The sequence below is a fragment of the Falco biarmicus genome, chromosome 6 (genome assembly GCF_023638135.1).
Source record: "Falco biarmicus isolate bFalBia1 chromosome 6, bFalBia1.pri, whole genome shotgun sequence".
Classification (NCBI taxonomy): domain Eukaryota; kingdom Metazoa; phylum Chordata; class Aves; order Falconiformes; family Falconidae; genus Falco; species Falco biarmicus.
In genome coordinates this window covers 81,300,845-81,326,496 of record NC_079293.1, presented here as the reverse complement: position 1 = coordinate 81,326,496, position 25,652 = coordinate 81,300,845, and the positions used below count along the sequence as shown (strand labels likewise).

At 40.9% G+C, this 25,652-nt stretch overlaps 1 protein-coding gene across 1 annotated transcript in view; it reads left to right on the top strand.

Moving 5' to 3' along the window:
- PCNX2 (pecanex 2) overlaps positions 1-25,652 on the top strand; it is a 159,744-nt gene that overhangs the window by 57,276 nt on the left and 76,816 nt on the right. Inside the window, exons 16-20 of the mRNA XM_056342869.1 lie at positions 10,712-10,821; positions 13,000-13,096; positions 19,883-19,975; positions 20,491-20,641; positions 24,746-24,887. Of these exons, the coding sequence (XP_056198844.1) occupies positions 10,712-10,821; positions 13,000-13,096; positions 19,883-19,975; positions 20,491-20,641; positions 24,746-24,887 (593 nt within the window). The remainder of the gene's footprint in view (positions 1-10,711; positions 10,822-12,999; positions 13,097-19,882; positions 19,976-20,490; positions 20,642-24,745; positions 24,888-25,652) is intronic.

The window sequence follows — 25,652 nt, the reverse complement described above, 5'->3', positions numbered from 1 at the left end:
CATTGTTTGGTGCTGTGTTGTCATTGTTGTTTATCAAGATAAGCTTTACAAGCCATACTTCAAGTTCCGTCTGTTAGCTACACTGAAATAAATTGAAACTGTGGTAGAAATTCCAGAGTAAACCTATGTCTAATATCGGTGACAGTTTGCCTCTTACATGTGTCAGTCTGAAATGATCTGTTGGATTTCCCCTTCAAAGACTAAGAGCAGCCTTGGCTTAAAAACGTGCAGCTCCTATTGATCTGTATAAGCCAGGCTGAATTTGGTCGAAATTCCTAATAAGGTCCATATTTCTGAAGGAAAAAAAAATAATAAAGGATTTTGTTGTTGCTTCCTAACAGTGTGCCTAAGAACTTAAATGGGCAGACCGGTGGACCATCTAATCCAGTAATGTGTCTGCATCCACAGGGAAATGCAATTTAAGAATTTAATGCAAATCAGGTGACTGCCGCTCTTTTCCCTAATATTCCACCGGTGTCCACAGTTGTTGGATTAGGGATGTTGGAGACAATGTCCCTGCTTATTTCGTTTGGTATCGTGGACTTGTCTATGAATTTGTGAGTCCCTGAATGTGCTGGTCCGGTCTTTCTCCACATCTTTGTGCAACTAATGCCAGATGTTCGCTGTGCTCTGTGCAAAGCAGTGCTGTCCTTCATTGGTTTTAGACACCTCTGCTGATTTCACCAAGTCGTTCCTATGCCTAGTATTGCAGGATTTGTGGAAGAACTGTTGTGCATTCACTGTATCTCCTGCCTTTGCAGTTTTGTAGGCATCAGGCATAAGCCCCCCCAGCCATCTTCTCTTTAAACTGAAGAGTCCCAGCCTGTCTAGTGTCTCCTTGTAAAACAGCTGCTCTTCTCAGGAGTAGCTACGTTAGTCATCCTACTCTGTGCCTTCTCTTACTCTTTCAGATGACCTTCAGACATGGAGAGTAAATTGTGTATGGTGCTCAGGATGTGGGTGTGCCACGGCTCCATAAGCTGGGAAAATGACTTGCTGACTTATTCTCAGTACCCTTCCCAGTGATGCACACTTTAGGGTTTTTTTTGGCAGATGCTGCATTTTGAGCCATATTCAATCTAAAGCTTTATTAAATTTCTTAATCTTTTTTTTTTTCAATTTTTTTTTCAGTTAATGTATGTATTCTCTGCATTTTTTTGTTCTGTTTAAAAAACAGCAATGAAATGTTGGCTGCCTTCAAATCTGCTGCAAAATTCCTAGTGACCACAGCAAGAGCTGAATTTCATCTTAGACTTGTGATAAAACTGATCCTGTAAGGGACAGTCTTTTGACAGTGTTTCATTACGGGCTGGATGCTGTCAGTGCCCATGCAGGGGTGCACCAGGACGTGCAGTGATTTACAAGCTGCTTTTGACACCTTGTGGGCATACGTGAGAGGATGCTTTGTGGTGCTGCGCACGCATAGCACCCACACAGATCCCAGTATGAGATTTTACAACAGCCAAGGATGGATCATGTGAACACCCAGTCTGGTGATTTACACGGATAAGAGGGGTGATCAGACATTTCTTCAGGGGAATTCTTTAAGGAACATAAGCATTTCTGTAATGGCTTTTAACAATTTTCCACTTAAAATTTTGAATAGGAGCCTTAAATCAAAAAAGGTCGATTATAATGCCTTAACGGTCTCCCAGGTGATCAGAGCTGGCTGTGCATGTGTTCTTAACCACTCCCAACAGTAAAGTAGAATGTGTTAAGCCACCATTTCGGCTTGCCCCTGGAAGGCTTTGAGCCCATACACAATGAATTATGGCAACTCAGCCGCTGTGCGGTGCTACATTAAGACACTTTAAACACCTTTGAACATGTTGCCAGGCTCACCCAGTGTATCAGTTATAGTGGTTTGACTTGACCCAGCTATGTGATGCTAAAAAAAAGCTTAACTGCTTCTTATGCAGTTTCCTCAAGTAGCTAGTGTTCCTGCTACCATTTTCCGGCTGTATTAATGATTTGGGAACTGGCATCTGGAGTAGAGAAGGTGGTTCTCTGTAAGGATGAGCAGAGTGAGAAAAGCTGTAATGGGGGCACAGACAATGAGAAAAATGGAGGGAGCTGTATGGAAGGAAGGAATTGCGTTCAATGGGCAAATATCTGCGGAAATTATCTTTTTTTTCCCCCCCTAAGGTTAGTAGAGGGTGATTCTCTAGTTGAGGGTAGGGAAGTTGTGTGATGGATACTTTAGAAAATAGTTTTGTAAACAGTATTAAAGAAAAGCCTCTTACAATATTCTACAGATTCTTGTCTCAGCATAATACTTCAAATTACACCTTGCAGGTGGCTTTGTAGATAAGCAATCTCCTTGTGGATTAGACTTCAAACTGCTTAGAAATATGCTTTTAACACTACCCTGAAGTTGTAGAGTGCTGTGAAAGATTTACAAGATATCTGTTCTAAATTACCAATATTAAGTGCAGACTTTCTGTTCACACAGAAATTACAGTTAATTTGAATTTTTATGGCACTGTTCTTGTGAAGGCACTTCTGAGGAGGTTAATTTAAAGCATGTAAAGATGATTCCACTTGCTTCAGCTCATAATCTCAGTCTACTGGGGTGCTTAAAATTTCATACATTGTTTTTCTTCCAGAAGTAATGAAGTAAGCACTTGTGTTAACCCTCCTTGTTCTTCAGTCAAGTCCAGAGATTTTTTTCCTTTTGGGCTGTTGTCTTTAACATTGCAAAAGAATGATTCTTTGATTGGTGGAGAAGGAGTAGGAATTGGCTTAAGTGTAAGAGAAGAATCTGATCCTTAATAGGGACCAGTGTGAAAGCCAGTCTAATACCCCTGTAAGAAACTAGGACTTTTTGATACGTAGTGAGCAATAACTTCTGATCCTAATCAAGGGAAAGTTTCGATTTTTGGTGCACTAGAAATCACAGTTTAACTTAAAACTGAACAGATGCTGTGGTCTATGTCATTGAGGTGTTTGCACAATGGTGTTAAGTACATGGTTTTCCTTAAGATAGAAGTGGCATCTCTTCCACACTTGTACTTCACTGCTATTCTTTATTCTTTTTAATTTTATTTTACTCTTTTCGCTTTTAGTCAGTTTGCCAAACTAACGGAGCAAAATTTTCAGCATTTATGGAGATGAAAAAATCGTCACAATCAAAAAGGTTCAAGGCAGGGAAACATGATAAACTCTAGTGCAGGATTTCTGGGTTGCAAGGCTTATTTCTTGGCTGAAATGTAGCATCCTCGAACGTGAACTCTGTTTATTGGCAGAACATCTTATAGCTCAGCAGGTGTAACTAGCAGAGTTCTATTTCCTGAAATAAATAGCAGAGGAGAATGGATCTCTTAAGTGGTTGTGTGCTTTTTGCTGGTGAACAATTGCTCACATCAAATGCCCAGGCTGAAGGCCTATTCCAGCGGTATCAGGCTTGAGCCTCTCCTTCCTTAAGTGGTTCTTGTGTTCTAATTACCGTCTTGCCAGATGAAATACTCTAGCCTGGTTTCTCTGTGTATGGTAATTATTCCAAAAGGAAAGATATTATCCATGAAGAAGTTCATTAGAATAATAATTAATGTACCACATAGTTTTCTTTTTTTAAAAAAATAAATGGTGTTCATTTTATAATGTGTTCTTAAGTGAGTTTTTCTTATTCATATTTAGAACAGAAACAATTGTATGTACAATAGTTTGATTTAGCTGCAGTCAGATTTGGAGATTATTTTAGAATAGCAAATTCACAGCAATTAATTCTTTGCTCTAGAGCTCCCAATTTTTTTTTTTTTTTTTAAAAGTAAGAATTGAGCAATTGTTTCTGGCATGTTTCAAAACAGTGTAAGTACTCAAGGTAACTTTCAGCATGCAAATACAAACTCTGGGCATTGAGACAGACAGATATGCCTGTGCTTTAATCCTGTGCCTTGCCCAGACTGATTTTGCTGTTGGATTACGTTGTACAAAACCAACTGAGAGTCTCTGTGAAAAAACAGCAGCGGTACAGATGTAGCATTACTTTAACTTAATGATTGTCATTGATTTTTATTCAGATAAGTTGCCTGAAGAAAATTATGATACAGTATTTTGGATTGAGAGTTCGTCCTGTGATCTGCAGACAAAATTTGGCGTGCCCAACAAGTTCACGTGGCCCTGCCACTCTTTTTCTGAATGACCCTGCAGCATCTTTGCCATCACATGACCAGAAATGCTTCTCTCTCGTGGCTAAAATGCATGTATCGCCTAAAAAAGGATGGCAGATCTCTGCTCTTGTGCGAACAGTGAGTGCGCAGGTTGGATCATGTGGCAGAGCTGCTTACCTGTCCCATCACCGGACTTGCTCAGAAGCGTGGGATGTGTCCTGGGGAGGGGCTGCTCACCTGGCAGAGACGGGCTCTCAGGTGACCAAACATGCGCTTTCCACACAGCTAACTCTGTTTCAAGGCCAGGCACAAACTCATTGTGTGATGAGGAGACCTGTGTTCAAGGTGTGTGACTCGGATGCTTGGAGGAAGACGAGGGGCGTGTTGTTCGGAGGTGACTGAGAAGCAAAGGGGTCCCACCCGCTGTGGCCCAGTGGCTCCCGTCCTCAGAGCGCTTCTCTGCAGCTTTGCCCTTGCTTGATGTTTGTGTGGAGGAGCTGTGGACCTGCGGTTTGTCGGGACCTTCTCTGGTGGTGCTGGTGCTGGACTGATCAGTTTTCTTTTTGTTTAAAGCTGTCCAATCGAAAAATTAAAAAGAAAACTCCAAATTGCTCACAGTAGGGAAGTACAGAGTATTATTGCATCTAAAATTATAACAGATAATTTCTCCAGAAAACCCCCAAACATAAAATAGCTGGAATTCCAGGTCTCCTTCTGTGTGTTTGAGGCCTTGAGGACTGATGGACAGGACACTGTTTGTCCCTGTTGTAAGTCAAAGGAGCGTATTGTGAGCGGAGCAGGTGTTCGGGTCGTTGTCTGACACAGCTGGTGAACACAAGTCATTCCCTGTGGTGACAATGTGGAGTCACCTGGATAAATTTTTGTTTTACACTCATGTTATCCCAGTGTTGCAAAGGTAATTTAGCTACAGCTTTCAGGTGCTGTAAAGCATCTCTTCATACATCTTATCCCATGACACATCCCTGTCATGAGTGATATGACGCCAGCTGCTTATCCAGCCTTACGTACAATACTGTGAACCTGATTTCAGACAAGACAGAAGATAAATGTCTTAGCTTCTAAAGTGCAAAGACCTGAGTTTCTCCTGCTTGCTTTGAGATTTTCTTTATCTCCCAGGCCTCTGTTTAATGATATCACCATTCCTTATTTCACTTCTTTCCAGGTCCTCTGTGAACATTAATTTAGTTCTGTTTAATAAAAAGTCTAAACCCTAAACATGGTTTTATCACCTCTTTTGCTCATTCCTTGGATTGTTACATCTAATAGCAGTGATTTTTCAGCTTGCTACTTTTTGGAAGCTATTGGGTAACTGAGTTTAGTTTAAAATTATCTGCGTTCACTTCAGCCTGGCTTTGTTTCTGATCTCAGCTTCAGTCCTGTACTCTTGAACAGAAATTGGCAGCTCTAATAGCTACCTTAGCTTTGATATATGAAAGGGTTATCTCTTTTTGCTGGAGGAGGTGTTTTTATTTTCAGATACTACATTCATCAGATTGGAGACACAGGAACTTCTGTGCCATCTTTTTCACTTGACTGGAATTGCCTGATGTGCTGATTTTTGTCTCCAGCTCCATCTGTTTTGTGGTCTGTGCCCAAATATTTAACAGATACTTAAAAAAAGTCATGTATGCCCTCCTACTTTTTCCACAAATACTCGGTCTGGAATTTAGCCATCTTGATATCAGTCTTTAGCATTCCAACACATCAGTGTTTTGCTGTGGGGCAGAAGAGCACATCCCTGAAGGTTTCTGGACTCAGTCAGTCCTTCTCTTCTGCCTTCTGTTCCAGTCAGCTGGTTTGGATTTGAAACTTAACCAGAACCAGTTAGTTATTTGTCATCCAGCTTTTTTGTTGTTGGTGGGGGGATTTGTTGTGGTTTGTTTTGTTTTGTTTTGTTTTTTTAAACTGCTTAAGGAAATTGTGGTTTATGTTAATCAGCTGGAAAAAATCTCAGATTTTGGACTTGGATCAGAAAAATTAAACTGATATGAATGTGTTCATATGCAGCAGAGCTACCTCCTCCAGCTCTGTACGTTTTTTTTAAAACTAAAGTTGTGTAGTTTCCATTACCTTATACCTGAAGAAAGTATTTTCTGGTAACTTACTTATTGCTTCAATGGGCAGTTACTAAAAATCCTGTGTGTATTTTAAACCATTCTCAGCTCACATTGATGTAGTTTGCTTTGTTGTTTAATGAGTTTTAAACTCATTAGTCAGAATAACAATGCTTCTTGATTCCTGTTTTCAAGGACACAGGCTTCATCTGTGTACTAATAAGTTTGAAATATTTGTCTTAGGGTTTTATAATGGGAAGGAATTGCAAGCATACATCTCCCTCAGTCTGCTAGGACTGCTCAAATAAATTTCTAAACAGCACTGAATAGGCCCATGTGTATAGACAGAATTCCCGGATGTGTAAGTGACCAAAAATAGAGATACAGGGTTATTAGACAGCTTTGTTTCTACTGCATAAAATGCTTCCAGCCCTGTTGGAGGTCTTGAAGACAAGGCTCATTAATTTTATGTACTTTCCAATTTAGAGACCCCTGAGGTTCAAGCAAGGGCTGTTAGGAGCATTAATTTTGGAGAGAATTGTCAGATATGGTGCGTTTCAGTGAGCGATGTTTGCAGCCATAGTCAGACTCACACTTTAGACATAACTTCAGTAGTTAGGCTCTTCATTTTCTGTGTATCATGAGAACTTGTTGTCCAGATATAACAGAAAAAGTAAATTATGCCTGCAGAATCTGATACGGTCCAGGGTTACTCTTATAGAAATATGTCACTGTACAGGAATGTAGAAATCTGCGCTTCTTGTTTAGGATAAACTTCAGCATAATGTGAACCATGAGTATCCATGCCCCTGCCTGAAGTTGTTGCTCACCTTACTCTCCAGACAAGGAATCCTAGTTACAGACCAGGACTTTATTGTGTAAGGTGCTGTGCACACACACGTGCTCGCCCCTGCATCAGTCCCAGCCTTAGGGATTTTAAATTTCAGCACTGAAAAATGTGGTCACAGCTGGAATAGCAGCTGGGAGTGCAGAGAAACAGACAAAACTTTGCTCAGAATGGGCAGTGATATCTGTATTCTGGTAGCTTATAATTTGTCAAGTTTTTGGAGCTCTCCTGGGAAAGTAACTTCTTTCCCCCCCCCCCCCCCCCCGCCCCGTGAATGATGGGAAGGTAAGGCTGGTGGCCTTCTCTCCCTGGAATTTGTGTCTAACCACTGTAATGTAAGGCTCTGGAATACTTCACATTTCCTGGTTGCTAGTGTTCACTGAAAACAAGTATCCATGGCAATATAGCTAAGCTTATTAGATAACTTTGTCGAGAACAAGTTATTGTCACCATTTTCTCATGCCTTTGAGGGCACAGGGAGTATTCCCTTTTGCAATCTCAATCAGAAAGTATTTTATAAGTTCAGAAATAGGATGATAGTTTTTCTTTCAATTTACTATCACGCATTTAGAATGGCTGGCTGTCAACGGCTGTCCTGCGTATTGTTTGATAGGAGCAATAGCACAGAACCATGCTAAAGGTGGGTTGTAGAGCTAAGGAGAAAGACCAAAGACTGGTTGATTTGCAGGGGGGTGACCTAGATGACTTTTAAGGGTCCTTTCCAACCCCAACCATTCTATGAATAATGATGAAATCATGAGAGAGTGGAAAATCACGGGTGTGTGCATAGTGAAGAACAACTGGAGTTTGTCTCCATATTTAAAAAGCCAGCCACCATGGTAACGCCTTCACCTTCGATGATGCTAATGCTGCAGCAATCTGCAAAGTCTTTGTTGAGTTGCAAGGAGTATTCTGGGGGGTGGGGGCGGGGGGGAAAGGAAGGGAAAAAAAAAGAAAAGAAAAAAGAAAAGGAAAAAAAAAAAGTAACAAGAATTTCTACTTACCACAAATGGTTCTCTGTTCAGAGCACTGTTTGTCTCTGGAGTAGGACATATGATTTATTCGAGCCTATCTTTGAAAGCTAAGTGTGCTACACGCGTATTTTTTTTAAGGGAAGAAAGAAGTGAAAAACATAAATAATGTAAGACAGAAAACTAATATCACCACTTTTAAAAAATACATTTGCCTCCCTACCTCCACCAGTGGTAAAAGGCTTGTAAGTTCAAAGTCACCTTTATCTTCCTTTTTAGTGGATTGTTTTGGGATTAGGCGATTCTGTGGTTGGAATGGAACACGCACACCCCCCACCACTGGGTCTGTTGTAACTCATCACTTTCATCCTTAACCCTGTAAGTCCATTTCACTTGTTTTAAAAATGGCTACGTGAGTGTCTGCATCAAAGTCAAAACTGTATATGAAAGCACTACATGTCACCTCAATCAAATGAGGTAAAGTAGGAAGTCAAACTCCCTGTCTAGCATGACAGATAATACCAGCTTCCAAGACTAAAACCTGTCATTCCTGTTTTCCCACTGAGAAGAATCATTGCCCAATTATCAGCTATATTGTTTTTTTCATCTTTTTAATTTAAAGCTCTACCAGGAATCATTAGTAGGGGAGGAAAATGACAAAATGGAGCAGGTTATATCACGCTGATGTCGGAGAAATGACACCTTTGTTCATTCTCCTGTTTTGTACACCATTGTGCAGCATTATTCTGGATAATCCTGCTTTCTAGGCACATAGCAAATATCGATGCCTGTCCTGCCGGCCTTGCTGGCTCCTTGACAGCTGAGCTTTGAGGGGAAAGGGACACTTTGGAACTGGAGCACGGGCAAGCCAGACGCAGAAGCTGTGTACGATAGATAGAAAAGATGGAAGTAAAGAGTTCCTGAGACATTAATATGGGGAACTGGCCATGTGTAGTTTTACAGTAGAAAGAGGGCAGAATGGTTTCTCAAATTGGCTCCTGACACATTTCAATACCAGGGATATTGCCGGGCTCTTTGCAGGATTTTGCTTTTGAAAGAAGTTGCAGGGCAAAGGGACAGTCCTGCACTAGGAGCTGCCGCGTGGATCTGTACACAGTTGTATTTCCTTGGGAATGCCATGGATATTTGGGTAGGCTGTGATTCAGCCATATTCAGAACATTTTGGCTTCGGTTAGTTTCCTTGAGTGTTTTGAAGAATATGCATTTCTGACCTGAAACTAAGCGTGGGAAAAGCTAACGCAAAAATTATTTGGCCCCAAAATTGGGAACAATGAAATGAAGTGTGGAATTGGATGGCAGAGTTTAACTTGTCAAACAAATGGTGCTAGATTCTTCCAGTAATACTGTGTAAATCTCTCTTTTGTTTGTAATGACTGTTTTGAGGAGGATTGTTTGATAGAACTAGGCGCTTCCGTCTTTCATCTTTGCAGTGTTCAGTATGATGAGGGGAAGGTGATTCTTGGTATTAAAATTTCACTTCTGTGATACTGCTCTTAGGATAATGAGATTTTCAGGGTTAAGTTCCAAAGAAACCTCATGTTGCAGTGGGTTGGATGTTTGTCCCTTAAAAGAAAATCAGTTTGTCTTACTCAGGTATTCATTGCGCCTGAAAGAAATTGAGTGTTTCTTAATGTGAGTCAGCTTTGCTAAGAAAACACACTTAGCACTGGGCAAAATAAGACTAATAAACCTACTTTATTCTGTGAAAATATTGGCCCTGTACAAATTGTGAAGGTTTTCAAGCAAAAGATGTGGTGCAGAAGATGCCTTGTTTGTGCTAGCTTAAAGATCCTACAAGCACTGTTTCTCAAAAACCTACCCAAAAAGTTCTCTGATGGCAGAATCTGGTGACCTCATGTTCAGTTCATCAGGTAGAAGTTGTGTGGAGGCACAACAAGTCTAGTAAAGTGAAATGGCTATGGATCTGATCCACCAAGTTTCTGTATCATTCACAGCCAAAATCTCTGTCCTTTTACAGCCAGGACTTGCGAGTATGTCTTAGGATCCCTAATTTGTAGCTGAGGACTCCACAGATGAAGCTTGTCTTGATAAGCGTTCCTTAAGCTTCATGTTCTTTTTCTTATTATTTCTAGCCAATTTTAGGTATTTAAGTCACCCAGAGACAGTTTTTCATCTTAGTTACACCTGGAGTGTGCTGACGAGTGTAAATTGCCATCCAGGAGGGCCTGGATGCAACGTACAAAGGAGCAGAAAGATTCGAGAGTGAGGGGCCAGAACGGTAGCGTGGTGCCTTATGTAGGTGACATTGGCATTTGTTGCATGCAGTCTGGCCACAGATCAAGTAACTAAGTATCAGTTTAGAGTTTAGACAAATACAGTGCAGTTCATTTCACTCGCATCTCATTTTAATGAGAATTTGCCTCTAGTGTTTCATTAAAGAGGAAAGAAAACCTGCCTTTCATCTGGTTTCCTGGCTAATTGCTGATTATAGAGGAATTACATAATGTGATCACAAAACATGCCTCTAATTGCAGTCTTTTTTCACAATAGTAGACTTTGATATGAAAAAAGGATTTTCAATCCTTGGTAGATGGTGTACAGATTTAGATGCTCTGCATTTAACACTGCATGTATGGCTTAGCCTACTTAATTGATTATTTATTTTTTTTTTATTTAAGTTCTGCATTCCTAACTTACAAATATTTTGCTTTCTGCCCTTCTGTTCAGGAACCCTGGGATGCACAACACATTCCAGCACTGTTCTCTGCTTTCTGTGGTCTGCTAGTTGCACTTTCTTATCACCTCAGCAGACAAAGCAGTGACCCATCTGTACTGATGTAAGTTGCCTGTAAATGTTATTTACTGATTACTCCATACAGCACTCAACCAGAGTGATGCCTGGGTTTCAGAACCACGGGGACTGTCTTCTGAAAGTACTGTGATGAGGTGGAAATTCCTTGCCACATTTGCCTGGTTGGTGTCAGTCCTGGAAATAAATGAAGTGCTGCGGTCAGATTGCTGGTAGGGCTGGTGCTCTTTGAACAACACTATCCAAATTCTCCGAAGCAGATTTCACCCTCTGGGAAATTGTGTGCTTGCCGTGTTGGAGAATAGTGATTTATTTGAGGGGTTGCTCAGGGTACTGGAGTTGCAGAATGTGCGCTGTGGCAAGGAGAAAGGACATTTGATGTACTGGGGAGATGTCTCAATTCCAGCTCTTGCTGAGGGTCCCTGTCAGCAGGATATGCCTCTCTGTTTGAGATTAATTCCTTCCTTTTCTTCTCTGACACAGTCTGCTAGAAGTAGCTGAGGAAAGGTAGTGTATATCAAGAGCTGGCATTGCAAACAAGGGAGATCCAGGGAGAAGACCCAACGTTGTGATCTGCATGTTGCAGTGACGTGAGAGAGTTCGTAGATCCATAGCTCAGGGGTGGCAAATGTGAGTTTTCCCATGTGGGAGCCGTGCTATATGGCCGTTACGGGAGCTGTGGTGGTCCACAAGCAGTTGGGTATCTAAGTATGTGGCTTTGGGATTAAGCGAGTCAGTGGGTTTTGCGCGGCTGGTGTCACCGTGCCATCTGGGATCCTGCTTCACAGACACCTCAGTCTTACCCTAGACCAGTGCAGAGGGGCTGTGGGGAGACCCACAGGCTCTCTCCTTTGATTCATGAGGTGCGCTGTGTGTGCCTTGAGGTGAGGCTCTTTACTGTGTGAAGGTTGTAGTAAGCATATGGTAAGTCAGGGTGACTGGATGCACAGTTCTAATGCAGGAGGGAGAAGGGGAAAGTGAAGGGCTTTTTAGGCCATTCAAGATTGTAGTTGAGGAGGGAAACTTGGGAAAAGGAAAAGAATTCTGAGGAGAAAGGAAAGGATTAGCAGAAAATTGGCATCCTGGTAAATCTTATGAAGAGCTGAGAAATTCCTTCTTTACCATTCAGAAGATTCAGGAAATCTGATATTTATACATCACTAGGTTCTGATGTGGCAAAGCAACAAGACCTGCTTATATCTATTGCCATTAACTTTACCCAAAGCCTACTGTGTCTAGCACTGATGTCAATTAGACCTGGATCGAGCTTTGTGTAGGTGGTGTGTAGTTCATCGACCATTACAGTATGGAAGGAAGTGAAGCTGCTTGCTGTATTAGGGAGATTTGTTTAGCCTTGGAGTAAAATATACACAGGTAAATTGCAAATCAGCATGGAAGTGTGAGCTCTTCCAATTTTGAAGTAATTTAAATGTATTCTTTTCTCCCACTCCCCAGGAAGGACACACCAGTTCATTAATTTCTTTAATAAAACAGAAACTTGGCTTTCCTTAAAATTTTTAAGGCAGTACTCTTACACCATTAAATCCATTTTAACTTTTAAAGCTAGCTACTGATTTCTTTATGTTCTTAATCAAAGCTTCAGCAGCTGAAATGGTTGTGAAATATCTTAATGTTAAAACAGCATCAAATGTTTATTGTGCAATCATGATAAAAATGGATAATCCTTCACAAAAAAGTTTTAAGATCATTTTTAAACAGCTCTGAACTTAATTAAAGGAAGTTAAGGAGCTTGGAAGCAGTATTTAAGGGATGGCTTGTGCCATAAACTTCAAGATGGAGGAAGAGGTAGCACATAAATCTTGAGCTAAGGATTAATATACAATTTATACAGAAATAACTTCTTTGGCCTTTTTAACATGGGTCTAAAGAGCTCCCATATTGGTTTCAGCTTAGCTAAAACATTAATAAAAGGCATGAATGCAACAGTTCCCTCTCTGCTTAAGCCTATAAATGCCTGAGTCATATTGATTGGACTGCTGGGACTCCTTAATGTTTTGATGAGGAAGTTCTACCCTGATCACAGGTGGAGCTGGTTTGTGTCAATCTTCAGCTATACAGAGATAAGATAGCTGCTGCATATGCGAGGAAGGAAATCTGGGTCTGTTCCTCCTCCTCAGCCCCCCAGGAATATTTGTATCTGTTAGACATGTTCAAAATTATCCTAACTAGGATTTTTTTTTTACAGGTCCCTTATTCAGTGCAAATATGTCCCTCACTATCTACGTCAACGATTTGAAGATTCATCAGCAGATCCACTCCCAGAAAAGATGAGAGAATCAGTGGTAAGACCTTTTCTTCCATTACTTTCTGTTTAAAGCTCTCTCCCATCCATTTTCCCCACTGAGAGACCTTTTAAATATTCTCATTTAGTAATGCAAATCTTTAAATTACTAAAAGCACAGAAAATGGGAGGGTATATACCCTGTTCCTTTAAATCCACAGATGGAAACCGAGAGAAGTTCTTCTACATCTTCTTTCCAGTGAAGCTAGAAGGGAGAAAGGGGATATTGCAATTTTCCTTTCTGAAGAGTTCCTTTGAAGGGCTTGGCAACATAGATTCCTTAATATAGCTGATGGGGAATGGACCCTTAGAGCTTGGGGAATGGGGCATCTCATCCTGGTACTCGGAGCTAATGCAGGTTCTGTGCATAGAGTTACAAGCTGGCCACCTGGTGTGTGCAAGGTAGGCTGGACTGTTCAACAAGCATTCAAAAAGGTGAGCGGTCCCGCCAAATTCCCTGTCTACATTGGAGGGGGACAAGATTTGCTCCACAGAATTAAGTGTTTTTAAAACAGCCCCTGTTAATCCTTTTTCTAGATCTAGGGGTTGACCTAGTTTTCAGGAATGCCTTTTTCTGTGCTAGGAGTTACTCTTGACCTGTATGTCCTCCACCCCAGCCAAACCAGGTAAAGCACAGACCAGACTTGTCCCCTGGAGATGGAATAAGGATGTGAAGCTTGACTAGTATGCGGGAGGGAGGAACATGCCTGGTGTCAAGCATTGCCATCTCATTGTCTCTTCTTTGCTTGGCAGGCTGTTTATTTCCTGCTGTCTGCCACATAGCTCTAGGTTTGTGTCAGCTTATTTCCCGTAACTTCAGCTTAAACATCCAAAGCGACCCATCTTCCTTTTCAGGTCTTTTTATATTGAATAACCTCACTATTACCCGGTGGAAGTTGATTTTATAAAGAGTTCATGTGGTAAGATTGTCAAGCTTCCAGAAGTATGAAGGGGTGTTTGACATTTCTTAGAGCCATGAACTGTCCTGCTTCCTGGCTCTCAGACAGCCCTTCCTGACCGTGTCCCTAACGCCTGCATCTGAGCGTTTGCAATGTATTTGCAATTATTCCTAAACTCTTGAATGCTCGCAGAAGCAGGGAGCGTTTGGAGAGTGCCTGGAAGACAGACTGCCTTTTTTTGACCCTTAGACATGACCTGAAAGCCTGTGGTGCCTAGTGGCGCAGGTGGCTCGTGGGGTAGCTGGCCTGGTCTCCAGATGTCCCTTCAAAGGGATGGATCTCTCCTGTACATCTTGAATCATTTGTTGGGCATTTTATAAGGTGTTACACAGCCTACATTCAGCACATGAGTTGATCTCACACTGCCAGTGTTTCCTACTTTTCTTTGCTATTGCTATTTATAGATATATTCTACCATGTATAATGTTATTTTAAATTGCTTACTGTAGTAAGGCCCACGTAAGTTTAGGCGATATGTCCATTGCTTGTTGCTTGTATACAGTTTCTTGCAAACTAAACTGTTTGCAACAGCGTCATACTGCGATATGAACATTCAGCATTCAGCTAGTAACAGAGTCAAAAAAGCCCAAGTATTTCTGTGAAAGTTTTGCTATACTCTGTGGTATTTCTGATGTGCAGGTTATTGCTGCAGTTCATTGTCAGTCCATTCTTATATGTGGGCTGTACGGCAGGTTGGATGGAAAGCTTCTCGTTCCCACTTATTTGTAACCTACTTGTGTCTTTTGCTGATAGTGCCCTTCCTGGAGCAGGGGAGTCTGATCTCATCTGCTCTGCAGATGGAGTGCTGCCGAGGGACTGGCACGGTTGCTGTGGCTGCCCACTTAACTGGTTCCGTTTCACAGTGCAGAGGGAAGCTTTGAGCAAGGCTTCAGTATATTGAAAACACAACCCCAAAAACCAAATAAATTTGCATCTAAGATCTTGGATGTATTTTCAAAATGAGGTCATACAGCAGATGACTGACATAAAAATACGTCAAGAATGTGGACAGGGTTCTGATGTCTTAGTATACTAACACAGTCACTCAGTGGTTCAACTGCACTTGGGCCCTTGAGCCGCTGGGGCAGAAGATGCAGAAGCACAGGGAGGACTCTGGTGGGACTGGCCAGACACAGGACTTCACCATGCCTCACTTCACACCATTCCCTTCACCATGCCTCATTCCTGTCTTGTTTTGCCAGTGTTTTTTGCATTTAACTAAGTGGGGTTCCTGGCACCTTTTGCTTTCCAGAGTATACCTGGTTTGGGAGACTGGTACTTTTCTGCTCTGTACATTTGATGCTCCATGCTGCTGCTGCTGCTGCTTTTAGACAGAGGCTGTTTTCCTCCAGTGTTGCTGGAGCTTGCTAGTTCTTCGCCTTCTTGTTCTTTGGCTCTCTGTCCAGGCTACCCTCAATCTGTATAAAAACTGTAAGCAAATTGTTTGCTTACGATATCAATTAGCAGCGCTAATTCTTGCACACTGGGAGATGTCCTGAAGAAAGAGAGGGCAATTTCTGATTAGTGCAGGCTCTTTGTCTAACCCCTGTGTTATCTGGTACCTCTGTCTCAGTTAAACACCAGTTTGCCAGCAGACTCCCACTGCTATCTCAGCGCAGTGCTAATAGAGCAAGTGGGGAAGAACTACCTGGGGAGGTAGGAGAAAATGCACGTGCCCCAGGTTTGAGGAGCACAATCAAGCCTCATCTCTGCTGACGTATTTCAGCAACAGCAGTCATGTTTAGGGTGTAGGACTCTGCTGACTCTTAAAAGCAAATTTTAAATAGCTTCCAGAACTTCTGCAAGAGGATCTTCAAACAGTTCAGAAGCTGGGTGAAATGACAAGTCAGTATTTGAAGGAGGTTCCATGGTGGTAGGTCATTTTTTCCTCTTGGAGTGCTCCTTTGTGAGGAGAGTATTCCTAACCCCTTGTCAGCAGCAAGAAGGGGCAGGATGCAACACAACAGCCTTGCCCTGGTCTATATACAGACATATGGTCTACATAACATGCCATTTAAATAGGACCTGTTTTAATCAGAAATCCTGAGGCATACAGAACCAAGTCACCTCCTCAAGGAGCTGAAAGCAAACAAGGTTAATACTGAAAATTAATGTGTTGTATTCTGTAGTGGCTTTGCATTGATGTTAGGAATAATAAATACAGCCTTTCTAATGTTTAGTTACATGACCTTTACTGTTTTCCTTTGCTTGAATAGCTGTGTAAGAATTGCCAGCTTTGGAAGCCTGAATTATAAAGCAGCTGTGATGGATAATTGACCATTCAACTTTGAGAATGGGGCTTCCTACCATTATAATTAATTTCTGTAGGCATCCACATGGCTGATTACTAGATTAACCAGTGGCCTGAGGGTGCTAATGTGTTACATTCAAACTCAGCTTCCTTCTTGGCCTTTAATACAAACATTTAGATAGCTAGTAAAAGGATTTGTACAATGCTGCAAAAGCATAATTGAAAATAACGGTTGGACTTGATGATCTTAAAGGTCTTTTCCAACCTAAACGATTCTATGATAATTAAGAAAAAAAAAAAAAGTGTCGCTATAGTATATTCTGCTTGTAAAATCTCTGAGGCTTCAAAGGTAGTGATGTTGTCCTATAAGTGGGTTTGTTACCTGGTGTGCAGCTCCAGTTCACACATCTAGTTGAGGTGTTCCTTATTTCTTTATTCTAGTTTTTGAGCAATGCTGTTTTGGGGTTTCTTTTTTTCCTTGAGTGTAAAATGGAGGAAAAAGAGCACCTGCTTTCAGTCCAAGCTGTAACAGTGATTATCTCTCACTGCAGAGATTTTTCCATGTTGAAGCAATGGCAATGAAGGACTCGGGAATTACATTGTAGGGCTATTCAGCATTCAGTTAAGTGCCTGGCCTTGGGAACAGAGTCCAAAATCCTGCTTTTAGACAGCTGGGTCTAAGTGCAGGATGGGGAACGGAGTTGTGTCTAAGGTAGACACATGCTTTGCAGGAGCTAGCTGCCTTCGGCAGGAAGGGTGGCAGCCACAGATGCACCCACAGCAGCCTGCAGGTGGATGCCCCAGATTTTTTCCTGGAAGGTGGCTCTGAATCCCCCTCAACCAGAGATAACAGCCCAGGGTCAGTCATTTCCTGGGGGGGGCGTGTGACCACTATGGCATGACATGAAACAAAAGCAACTACTTCTCAGGTTTGGGAAGGAATAAACCTGAATTTTGTGCAAAGTTTGAAAGTGTCTGCCACATCAAGAAGAAGCTCCTGTGGGGGCCATTGTGCAAGTCAGCAGCTGAGCGGTGCATTTACATTTTGAAGCAGTTCTTTGCAAGGGTAAAAGGGCAGGCCTGGGTGTATATGATACTTTAAATACTTTAGATGTTGCCAGAGTTGCAATGCAGTTGTCAAATTTGGGTTTAAATACCTGAATAATAACCGCTGCTTTAAAAGCGTAGGCCTTTTCCTGTATGGGATTGTTAATGTGTCAAAAACAGTGAAAGCACCCTAAAAAGGATGCTTGCAAACTCAAAAATGGGAAAGGTGGGAAATACTAGTCCTGTGCAATATAATCTGTGCAATACATTCTCTTCTGAACGTAATCTTTAGCAAAGATTCTCTTTGGTGACCTGGCACAGAATGGAAAGTTAGGACGCTGCCCTGCCCCAAAATGTCCATTATTATGACCTCTGCTGACTTTACAGCTAACTACTTTGATGTAGTTCTTAAAGTGGCAGCTTCTTCAGTCAACCAATTGTGAGAGAAATGAGTTATTTTAATAGTAATCCTTTCTGGTTGTACAGAAGAGCTTGAAAATATGATTGGAGTGTGTTTGTTGTTCCTATAAGCTTGTTTTAGATTATTGAGTAGTTAGATTCAGCTGTGCAGAAAATGATACTTGATCGAGACTTTTCATAATATGTACTCACAAAAGGGCTGAAATAGTGCCATATAAATCTGGCACTGCTTAACTGTCTCAGATGCTGAATTTTAAAAGCTAAATAACTGCTGCTTTACACAGATTTCGTATGCAACATCTTTTAAAAAAATACTTACATTACATGCATTGGCAGTAATTCCCTTACCCATCTTTATCAGGGTTTTGACCGGGTTTTTTGCGTACTGCTCTGCATACTAAACCAACTTGAGTTAGAGATGGGTACACAACTTGCTAGTGAGAGGAGGTCTGAACCGCACGGAGAGGACCTGTGAGGAGAGGCAGGGACCAGGGGAAGAGAAGACCTTTCCTGTGAGAGGTCCCTCGTGTTGTGTTTCTCCTGTTGCATATGATGGCCAAGAAGCAAGGAGCAAGACCAGCAGGGCTGTGTTTTGAAAAGATGGTCAGGAAGGCTTAGGAAGACCTGACTCTGCTCCTACACCTTCCTACTTACAGTCCCTGCGGAGTACAGGGCTGCCTGGAGAGGGCAAGGCTCTCGGAGGGGAGGGAGCCCTCTTCTTTTGGAGGTAGGTGCTCCGGAGCAGCCTGGGAAAGGGAAGAGCAGTGGCGATGGGTTGAGAATTCAGCTAAGCCAGACTGGAGTTTCCTGGGACAAAGCAAGAGTACTTCTTGAGCCTGAAGGCTTTTTAGTCCTGCTGAATTTCAAAGGGCTGCTGCAGTAAGTGGAAGTGCTGGTGCTCCTGACCTTTTGCTAAGAAGCTTCTTTCATAACAGGGAGCGATAGGCAGCCTAAATATAGTGATTGCTGCCAGCTTCCCCTGTAATTCACAACCCTTCTGTTGTTTGCTTGTTCTGCCTGCTTTCTTTTTGTCTCTGTTACTCGTAGTTTTGCTATCCTATCTTTATTTTAGTTTTTTTAATTTTTCTCTGATGAGATACATGAAGACTACCTAGATTGCAGCACCAGGACATCGGATGAGCTAATTCTAACAAAAGTGTTGCATTTCACCTATTTTTTTCTAGATGTCTTTGAATTAAAGTGTAAGTCAGTTTCTAAACCAAAAGCTACAAATAGTTACTCATTTGATGACTTAGCAGTAGTATTGAGTGCTGAACTCAAATGCCCCTCTCATAAATCTAAGACAAGTTTTTCATTTACTCACAAAGACACTTGGGTGACCTCCGAAGTACAATTCGGAAGATAGCACAGATCGCAAGCTATCTTGTTTGTTTGTTTACTGAGAATGACATTTTAATCACAAGAAAAATGGGCTGGGAAGACAGTGATATTTTCCAATCTTTAGAAACAAAATTACTCCTACCCTAGTTATAGATCTTTATGTAAAGGCAGACGTGTCCTTTCATTATCATTCAGTGATGCTAGGAAAAGGCCTTGCCTGAAATCCATAAAATCTTGCCAAAATTTGGCTTCCAATACAGAAAATCAGAGAATGGGACATGTCACTTTAGAACATAATAAATGTATTAACTTTGTGTCTCTGAAGACTTTACAGAGAAGCATGAGTCATTTCAGTAATGCAAGAGAAAGTGAATCTGAAGAAACTTTAAAGCTTGCAAATAGGAAATGGAACCAGAATTTTGATTCCCCAAAATAAAAAAGTCATAACATAAAAGTTATATTCCTTAAACAGAATCAGACTCAGTATGAAAATGTATTGCTTTCATTTCTTCAACCCTAAAACTACATTATTTAAAATTTAAAAATATAATTTAAAATTAGGCATGATGAATGTAAATGTGATTACTTTGATGAACCTAGAGTGTGAAGAAATAATTTCCCAAAGCAGAGAGGAGAAAATACTTTTGTATCAGGGAGTGCTGATTAGCCTTATCACAATGCAGACTGTGAGTAATTGAGAACAGTCTCATTTACTTCGGTTAAAATAGTATTGGTTTGCTAATTTTGTATAAAATATTTATTTTCACAGAAAGAAATCTTGAAATCGGATCTCATTGTCTGCACAGCAGCTGCTGTTCTGTCATTTGCTGTCAGTGCCAGTACTGTGTTTCTATCATTAAGGGTGTGTATCTGTCTTTATTTTTGTTCCCCCCTAAGATACTATCTCTTACGCAAAACCACAGGGTGCTTTAACTGGAAAGAATACAGATTGTGGGAAAAGTGAGTGAAAATGTACATACTAGTCATGATAACATTCTTTGTGCAAGGCAGTTAGTTTATGGATATTTGTATTAATTTCATTGTTACTTATTTGCTGTCTCTTTCTTTAAACCTCTGCATGTCCACAGCTCTTTTATAATACAGAACCTGAGGGACAGAATGAATAAGCCTGATCACTTGCCTTTTTTCTTTCATTTAGGGAGGAAAAATTTGGTTAATAGTGTGTGCAAAATACATATTTCAAAGTCCATATCCACCTATGGAGTCAGAGGGTTTGAACATAGGAATAAAAATTAATTGCACAAAAATTACAATTATAAGAAGTGTTAAAAAAATGTAAAAAAGAAGTTTTATATAAAAATGTTGTTGGCAAGTTATAACTGTGTTCCTGGTTTTTTTTTTTCTCTTTTGGCCCAGCCGTTTCTCAGCATTGTCCTGTTTGCTTTAGCATGGACTGTGGGATTTGTAACACATTACCTACTGCCTCAGCTTCGCAAGCATCACCCCTGGCTGTGGATTTCCCACCCCATCCTTAAAAGCAAAGAGCACCAGCAACGGGAAGTGAGAGGTTTGTAATAAAATCTTTCCTAAAGAATGGATGCAATGACTTGCAGCTTGTCTTGGTTTAAAAAAAAATAATATTCAGAAGGAACAGAGTAGGGAGAATAAATTATGCTTTACATTTCTCTCTTCTGAATAGCATGCATAGCCCATCATTTCCATTTCCTGCCCCCCCCCCGCCCCCCCCCCCCCATCATCAGCACATCTGTGGACCTGTAGAAGTAGTCTCCTGAGACCACTGCAGAGAACGGCTGCGGCTGGGCAGGCACCTCTGGAGATTGTCTAGTCCAATGCCCCTGCTCAGAGCAGGGTCAGCTAGAGCAGGTTGCTCAGAGCTCTGTCCACTTTTGGATATCTTCAAGCATGGAGACTTCCCAACTGTTCTGGACAACAAGTTCTAGCATGTGATCATCCTTACAGTAAGAAAGGTTGGGTTGGGTTGGTTTTTTTTTTTCTTAAGTATGTTGAAATGGAATTTCAGTTTGTACCCACTTTCTTTTGTGCCATCACTGGGCACGACTGAGAACAGTCTGGCTCCATCACTTCACCCTCCCCATTAAGTATTTATACTGCCAAAATGCCCTCAATCAGGCATTAATAATATACCCCTGAGTCTTGTCTTCTCAAGCCTAAGCAATCCCAGTTCTCTCAGCTTCTTCTCCTGTGTCAAATGCACCTATCCCTTAATCATCTTACTGGCCCTAAATGGCCTTTCACGAGCCATCATTTGATCTGCCTTTTGCTTTTACATTACGGTAGTTACTCGCTGTGTCGCTTGATACGTTATAGTTCATGCTTAATAGATTGGCATTTTATATAATTTAAAAACTTAAATGATTGATGAAACTGAGGCAGAATTTTTCTACTTTCTGGCATATAACTATATATCCTTTGAACAGCAAGGGTAGTGCCACTGAGAGTTCCAATTTCCATCAGAACACTCTTAGAGGAACATTAGAATTGAAAGGAACTGTGAAATTTTCTTGAAGATTTGTTCTTGCTAATGTTTGCTGGCTTCAGTGGGTAGTGCCCTGATACATGCTAGTATCGGTAAATATTTTAGTGTGTCAAGGTCTGATTTCCTGTTCTGATAAAGCTATTTCTGCGAGCAGCCAGTGTACTTCAAGAAGCACAGGTGTTCGTTTTTTTCTTTTCCACACCAGCTCTAATCTTGCTTTTGCTACCAGCCAAAAGCTTGCTTGTCATATCTTGATGGATCCTGTGCCTTAATCATTCTCAATATATGTTCCTGAGGTGTTTGAAGACAGCATTGTCAGAACACAGTCTGCTGAGGGACTTTAGTGTTCTTTAGCTAGACAACAAAAGAGTTCAGATCACTCTCTGCAAAACCATGCATTAAGGATTTAAATCTTTTTTAAAAAAAAAAAAAATAAAAAATCACACCTTTTGAAACGATTACTTTCCAAACAAGGTTTGGGTATGAAAAAAGTACCCAAGAGACTTCATTGAAGATTGCCTTTTAACTTTTACTGCAATATGCCAAGGAAAGTGTAGTAGAAATATAAATCTTACTAAGGATCATGCCCAGCTGAAAACATTGTTCAGGGCTTCCTCTCCCTGATGATCAGTAATTCTGATGAATACCCGAGTTTTATTGTCTGTTACATCACTTAATCATAAAAGACTACTCTAAGTTTTCTTTCCCTTGTCCTGATTAAGTCTGTCTTCATTTGTCAGAAAACATTGTTTTCCTAAATGTAATGACTCAGCTTTTGAAAAGGTTGAGGGTAGAGATCTGCCAGACTGATCTCCCCAGATGGGTTTCCTTCTGCTTTGAGATCCAGCTGCATTTCCCATGCTGCCTGCTGTGGGCAACAGGCTTTTTTCCTTCTTTTGCAGTCCTCGTTTTATATGTGGCCCATTTCTGCGCTGTGGGGCTTACGTATTATTGAAATGTAGCTGGTGTTGTGTGTTAGAAAACAAGAGAAAATTATATATATATATATAATTTTTTTTTCACTCCCTTAGGCTGCTGCAGAGGCTTTTTATCATGTTCTGAGATGAGACAGGCTGAGGAAAAGGTTGTGTAATCCCTTTGATAGATACGTCTGACAGGCTGTCTTCTTTCTTTTACCCTGTAAGAAAAATGTGGGAGTTGAGCTTAAAGGTTCCCTGTTTGTATAGAAAGAGAAGCTTGGAAAAGGACAGTATCCTGTAGTTGTCAGGTGTGGACAATGAAAGGGCAAGTACACAAAAGAAGATGTCTGTGAGGAGCTTTTACTGCATAGAATTTCATTTTCAGGTTCCTAATTTTTGACAAGTGTAGTGCTATGAGGAGACAAATGGCGGCTTGCAATTAGACGAGCAGCTGGTATTGACAATTCCATGAGTTTATTCCTGGCTTTGTTTCATAGACTCTGAATGAGCTGTTCAAACTCTCAGGCCTTCCACGGAATAGCAATCATCAGACCAGTTCTCATGATGCCCCTATGAGATAACTCATTTATTACTTGTCATTGTTTTGCCTGACTGCAGGAAGAAAGGCTGAGGCCAAGATCTGTGAACTTACGGTATAATAGATGTGTAGAAACCACTGCAGGACTGAGTGGGAAAGAAACCCTGAAACACTAGAGACTATTTTTTTTTCTCCTTCTCCCCACCGCTGTTTTATACCCCACAGATTCATGTAAAGCTTTTTCAAATCATCCACATCTTTCCCTGGGCCCCCTCTGAATGTAAGCTTTTTTTTTTTTTTCTGTCTGCGTTGTCTGCACACATCTCTCCCTGCTCCTGCAGCTACCTTCTTTTTGGTCTACTTGATATGCATATCTCTTTATTCAAGCTTGAGCTCTTACACACAGCTCAGCTTTGGGCAGTTGGATCAAGTTCTTGAGTGGAGCTCTGGGAGCAATTTGTAGTTCAGGAGGAAGGGAGAGGAATGGAGAAAAACAGCTAGATTCCAAAATGGGCATTTTGCTGCATGTAGGAGCTTTTAGGATGTGGCCTTCAGATAATAAGAGGAGGAAATATTTTGACATTATTACAAGAAACAGAAGTTCATCATATTTTCTGAAGGCAGATTTTTGCAAGAGCATTGCCTTAGCTTAAGATGCTGGTAAAACATGACTTAAAGCTAATTTGAAAGGATTGCTTTTAGATCTTTCTCTCTGAGCCTATACAATACACAGCTGTGCCTGCAGAACATACAAATCTGCTGGCTCAGCACGTCGTCTTTGCCTGTCATTGAAAAGGTGTATGTGGGAGTGTGGGATCCGTATGCATCGTTTCTGCAAGGAAGAGTATTGGAGGTTCAGTAGCTAGCACTGTTATTTCTGAGTCAATACCACGTTCTGCCTTTTTGTGTTCAGTTTTTTCCAATAATCTTGTCTGGCTGAGGTCAGTTGAGAATAAAGACATTATTTTTGTCTGTACACAAGTGTTTCTGCACTCAGTTCACTGAAGTTCTTATAGCAGTTGAATTGCACAGAGCATTCAGTTTTTGTTTAACATTCATATTAAGCACTGTGATGTTAGAAGATTCTACTACGCAAAAAGATACTCTTTACTGGTGAATGATGTGATCCTGGCAGATACTTTTACAGTGGCTGTTTTAAGTGTTTTGAGAAACATCTGTGCCAGTTTCTAGCTCCTGTTAATTCTTCAGTCTTTAGATCTCAAAGGATATTTCATTTTTCAATGAGGTCAGTGATGCTTTGCAGTCTAATGAACAGTGTTTCACCACTATAAGATGGGGAAGGAGAGGCGCAAAGTTCAAAGGAAGTTCCCTAGGTCATCCACCAGGTCGGTGCCAGAGCAGGAGAGGGTCCCTCTGCAGTCGTTGCATCACTAAAAGCACTATTTAATATAGTGACTAATTGGATTATGTAGAAACTGCCATCTATCATGTACCACCTTTTATTGTTTCTGAGTGCTTCTCATGAGTGCAGTTATAAGCAGCAAAACAGATACTCTCTAAAATCAGAAAAGAACAAAATGATTCTCTATTGCAAAAGAATTATGAATTCCATTGTTTCATGAATTGGTTGGTTATATTTATTAATGTGAGCTAACTGGTTTCTTCTATAGTACTGCAGTGCAAAAAATGCTGATTCTTTGATGAAATGATCCATTATCTGAACCTCTATTTCAGATGCTGCTCATTTGATGTGGTTTGAAAGGCTCTATGTGTGGCTTCAGTGCTTTGAGAAATACATTTTGTATCCAGCTATAATACTGAATGCCCTCACCATTGATGCTTTCTCAATTAGTAAATACAAGAAGCTTGGTACACAGTAAGTATGTGATTAGTAGAATATTTGGTTTTAGACTGAAGACTGAAAAATGAAATTGTTTCTTAAATGTCTGTTTGCTTGTCAGACTTTGCTTTCGTGCATTATTAGTTCAGTGTACAATAATCATTGGCTTTGCTCAAAGAAAAAAGCAAAACTACCTTAGCACATGCTAAGACATGACTCCAGTGAGAGAGAAAGAAATTAAAAGATTAAGGAGCTATATATAGATATATATGGAATGTCTAACTGTCAATTAAAAGCAAGACACACTATACCAGTCTGCAGGTGTTTGATGGGCATAAACACAGTGGGGTAACTAGAATTAATCAGATGAAAATGAGAAATCTAGGCTGGATATCAGGAAACGTTTCGTAGCTGAGGATTTTTAAGACTACGACGTAGTCTCCCAAAGGAATTATCAGCAGCTTCACCGCACAAGTCTTCTAAGGCAAGACTGAATAAAATATTCAACAGTGTAGAATGGTGGGTAGTCCTGCATTAAGAGTGGTTTGAGAAAGGCAGGGATACAAGTTTTTCCAGGGTCTGATGCCTGATATTAAGCAGCACTGGTGATGCTGATCCGTGGTCTCAGTGTGATCCTTGCAGACAGCCTTTTATGGTAAATATTTTGGTCAGTGACTTGCCTACTGCAGATATTCAGCAGGCTTAGTGACTGCAGTATCCCCAGCGAGCAGAGTTTCTGCAGTCTTTTTATCAGAATGACAGTGATGCAGATGATAAAAACAAAGAAACAGCCTGTGTTCA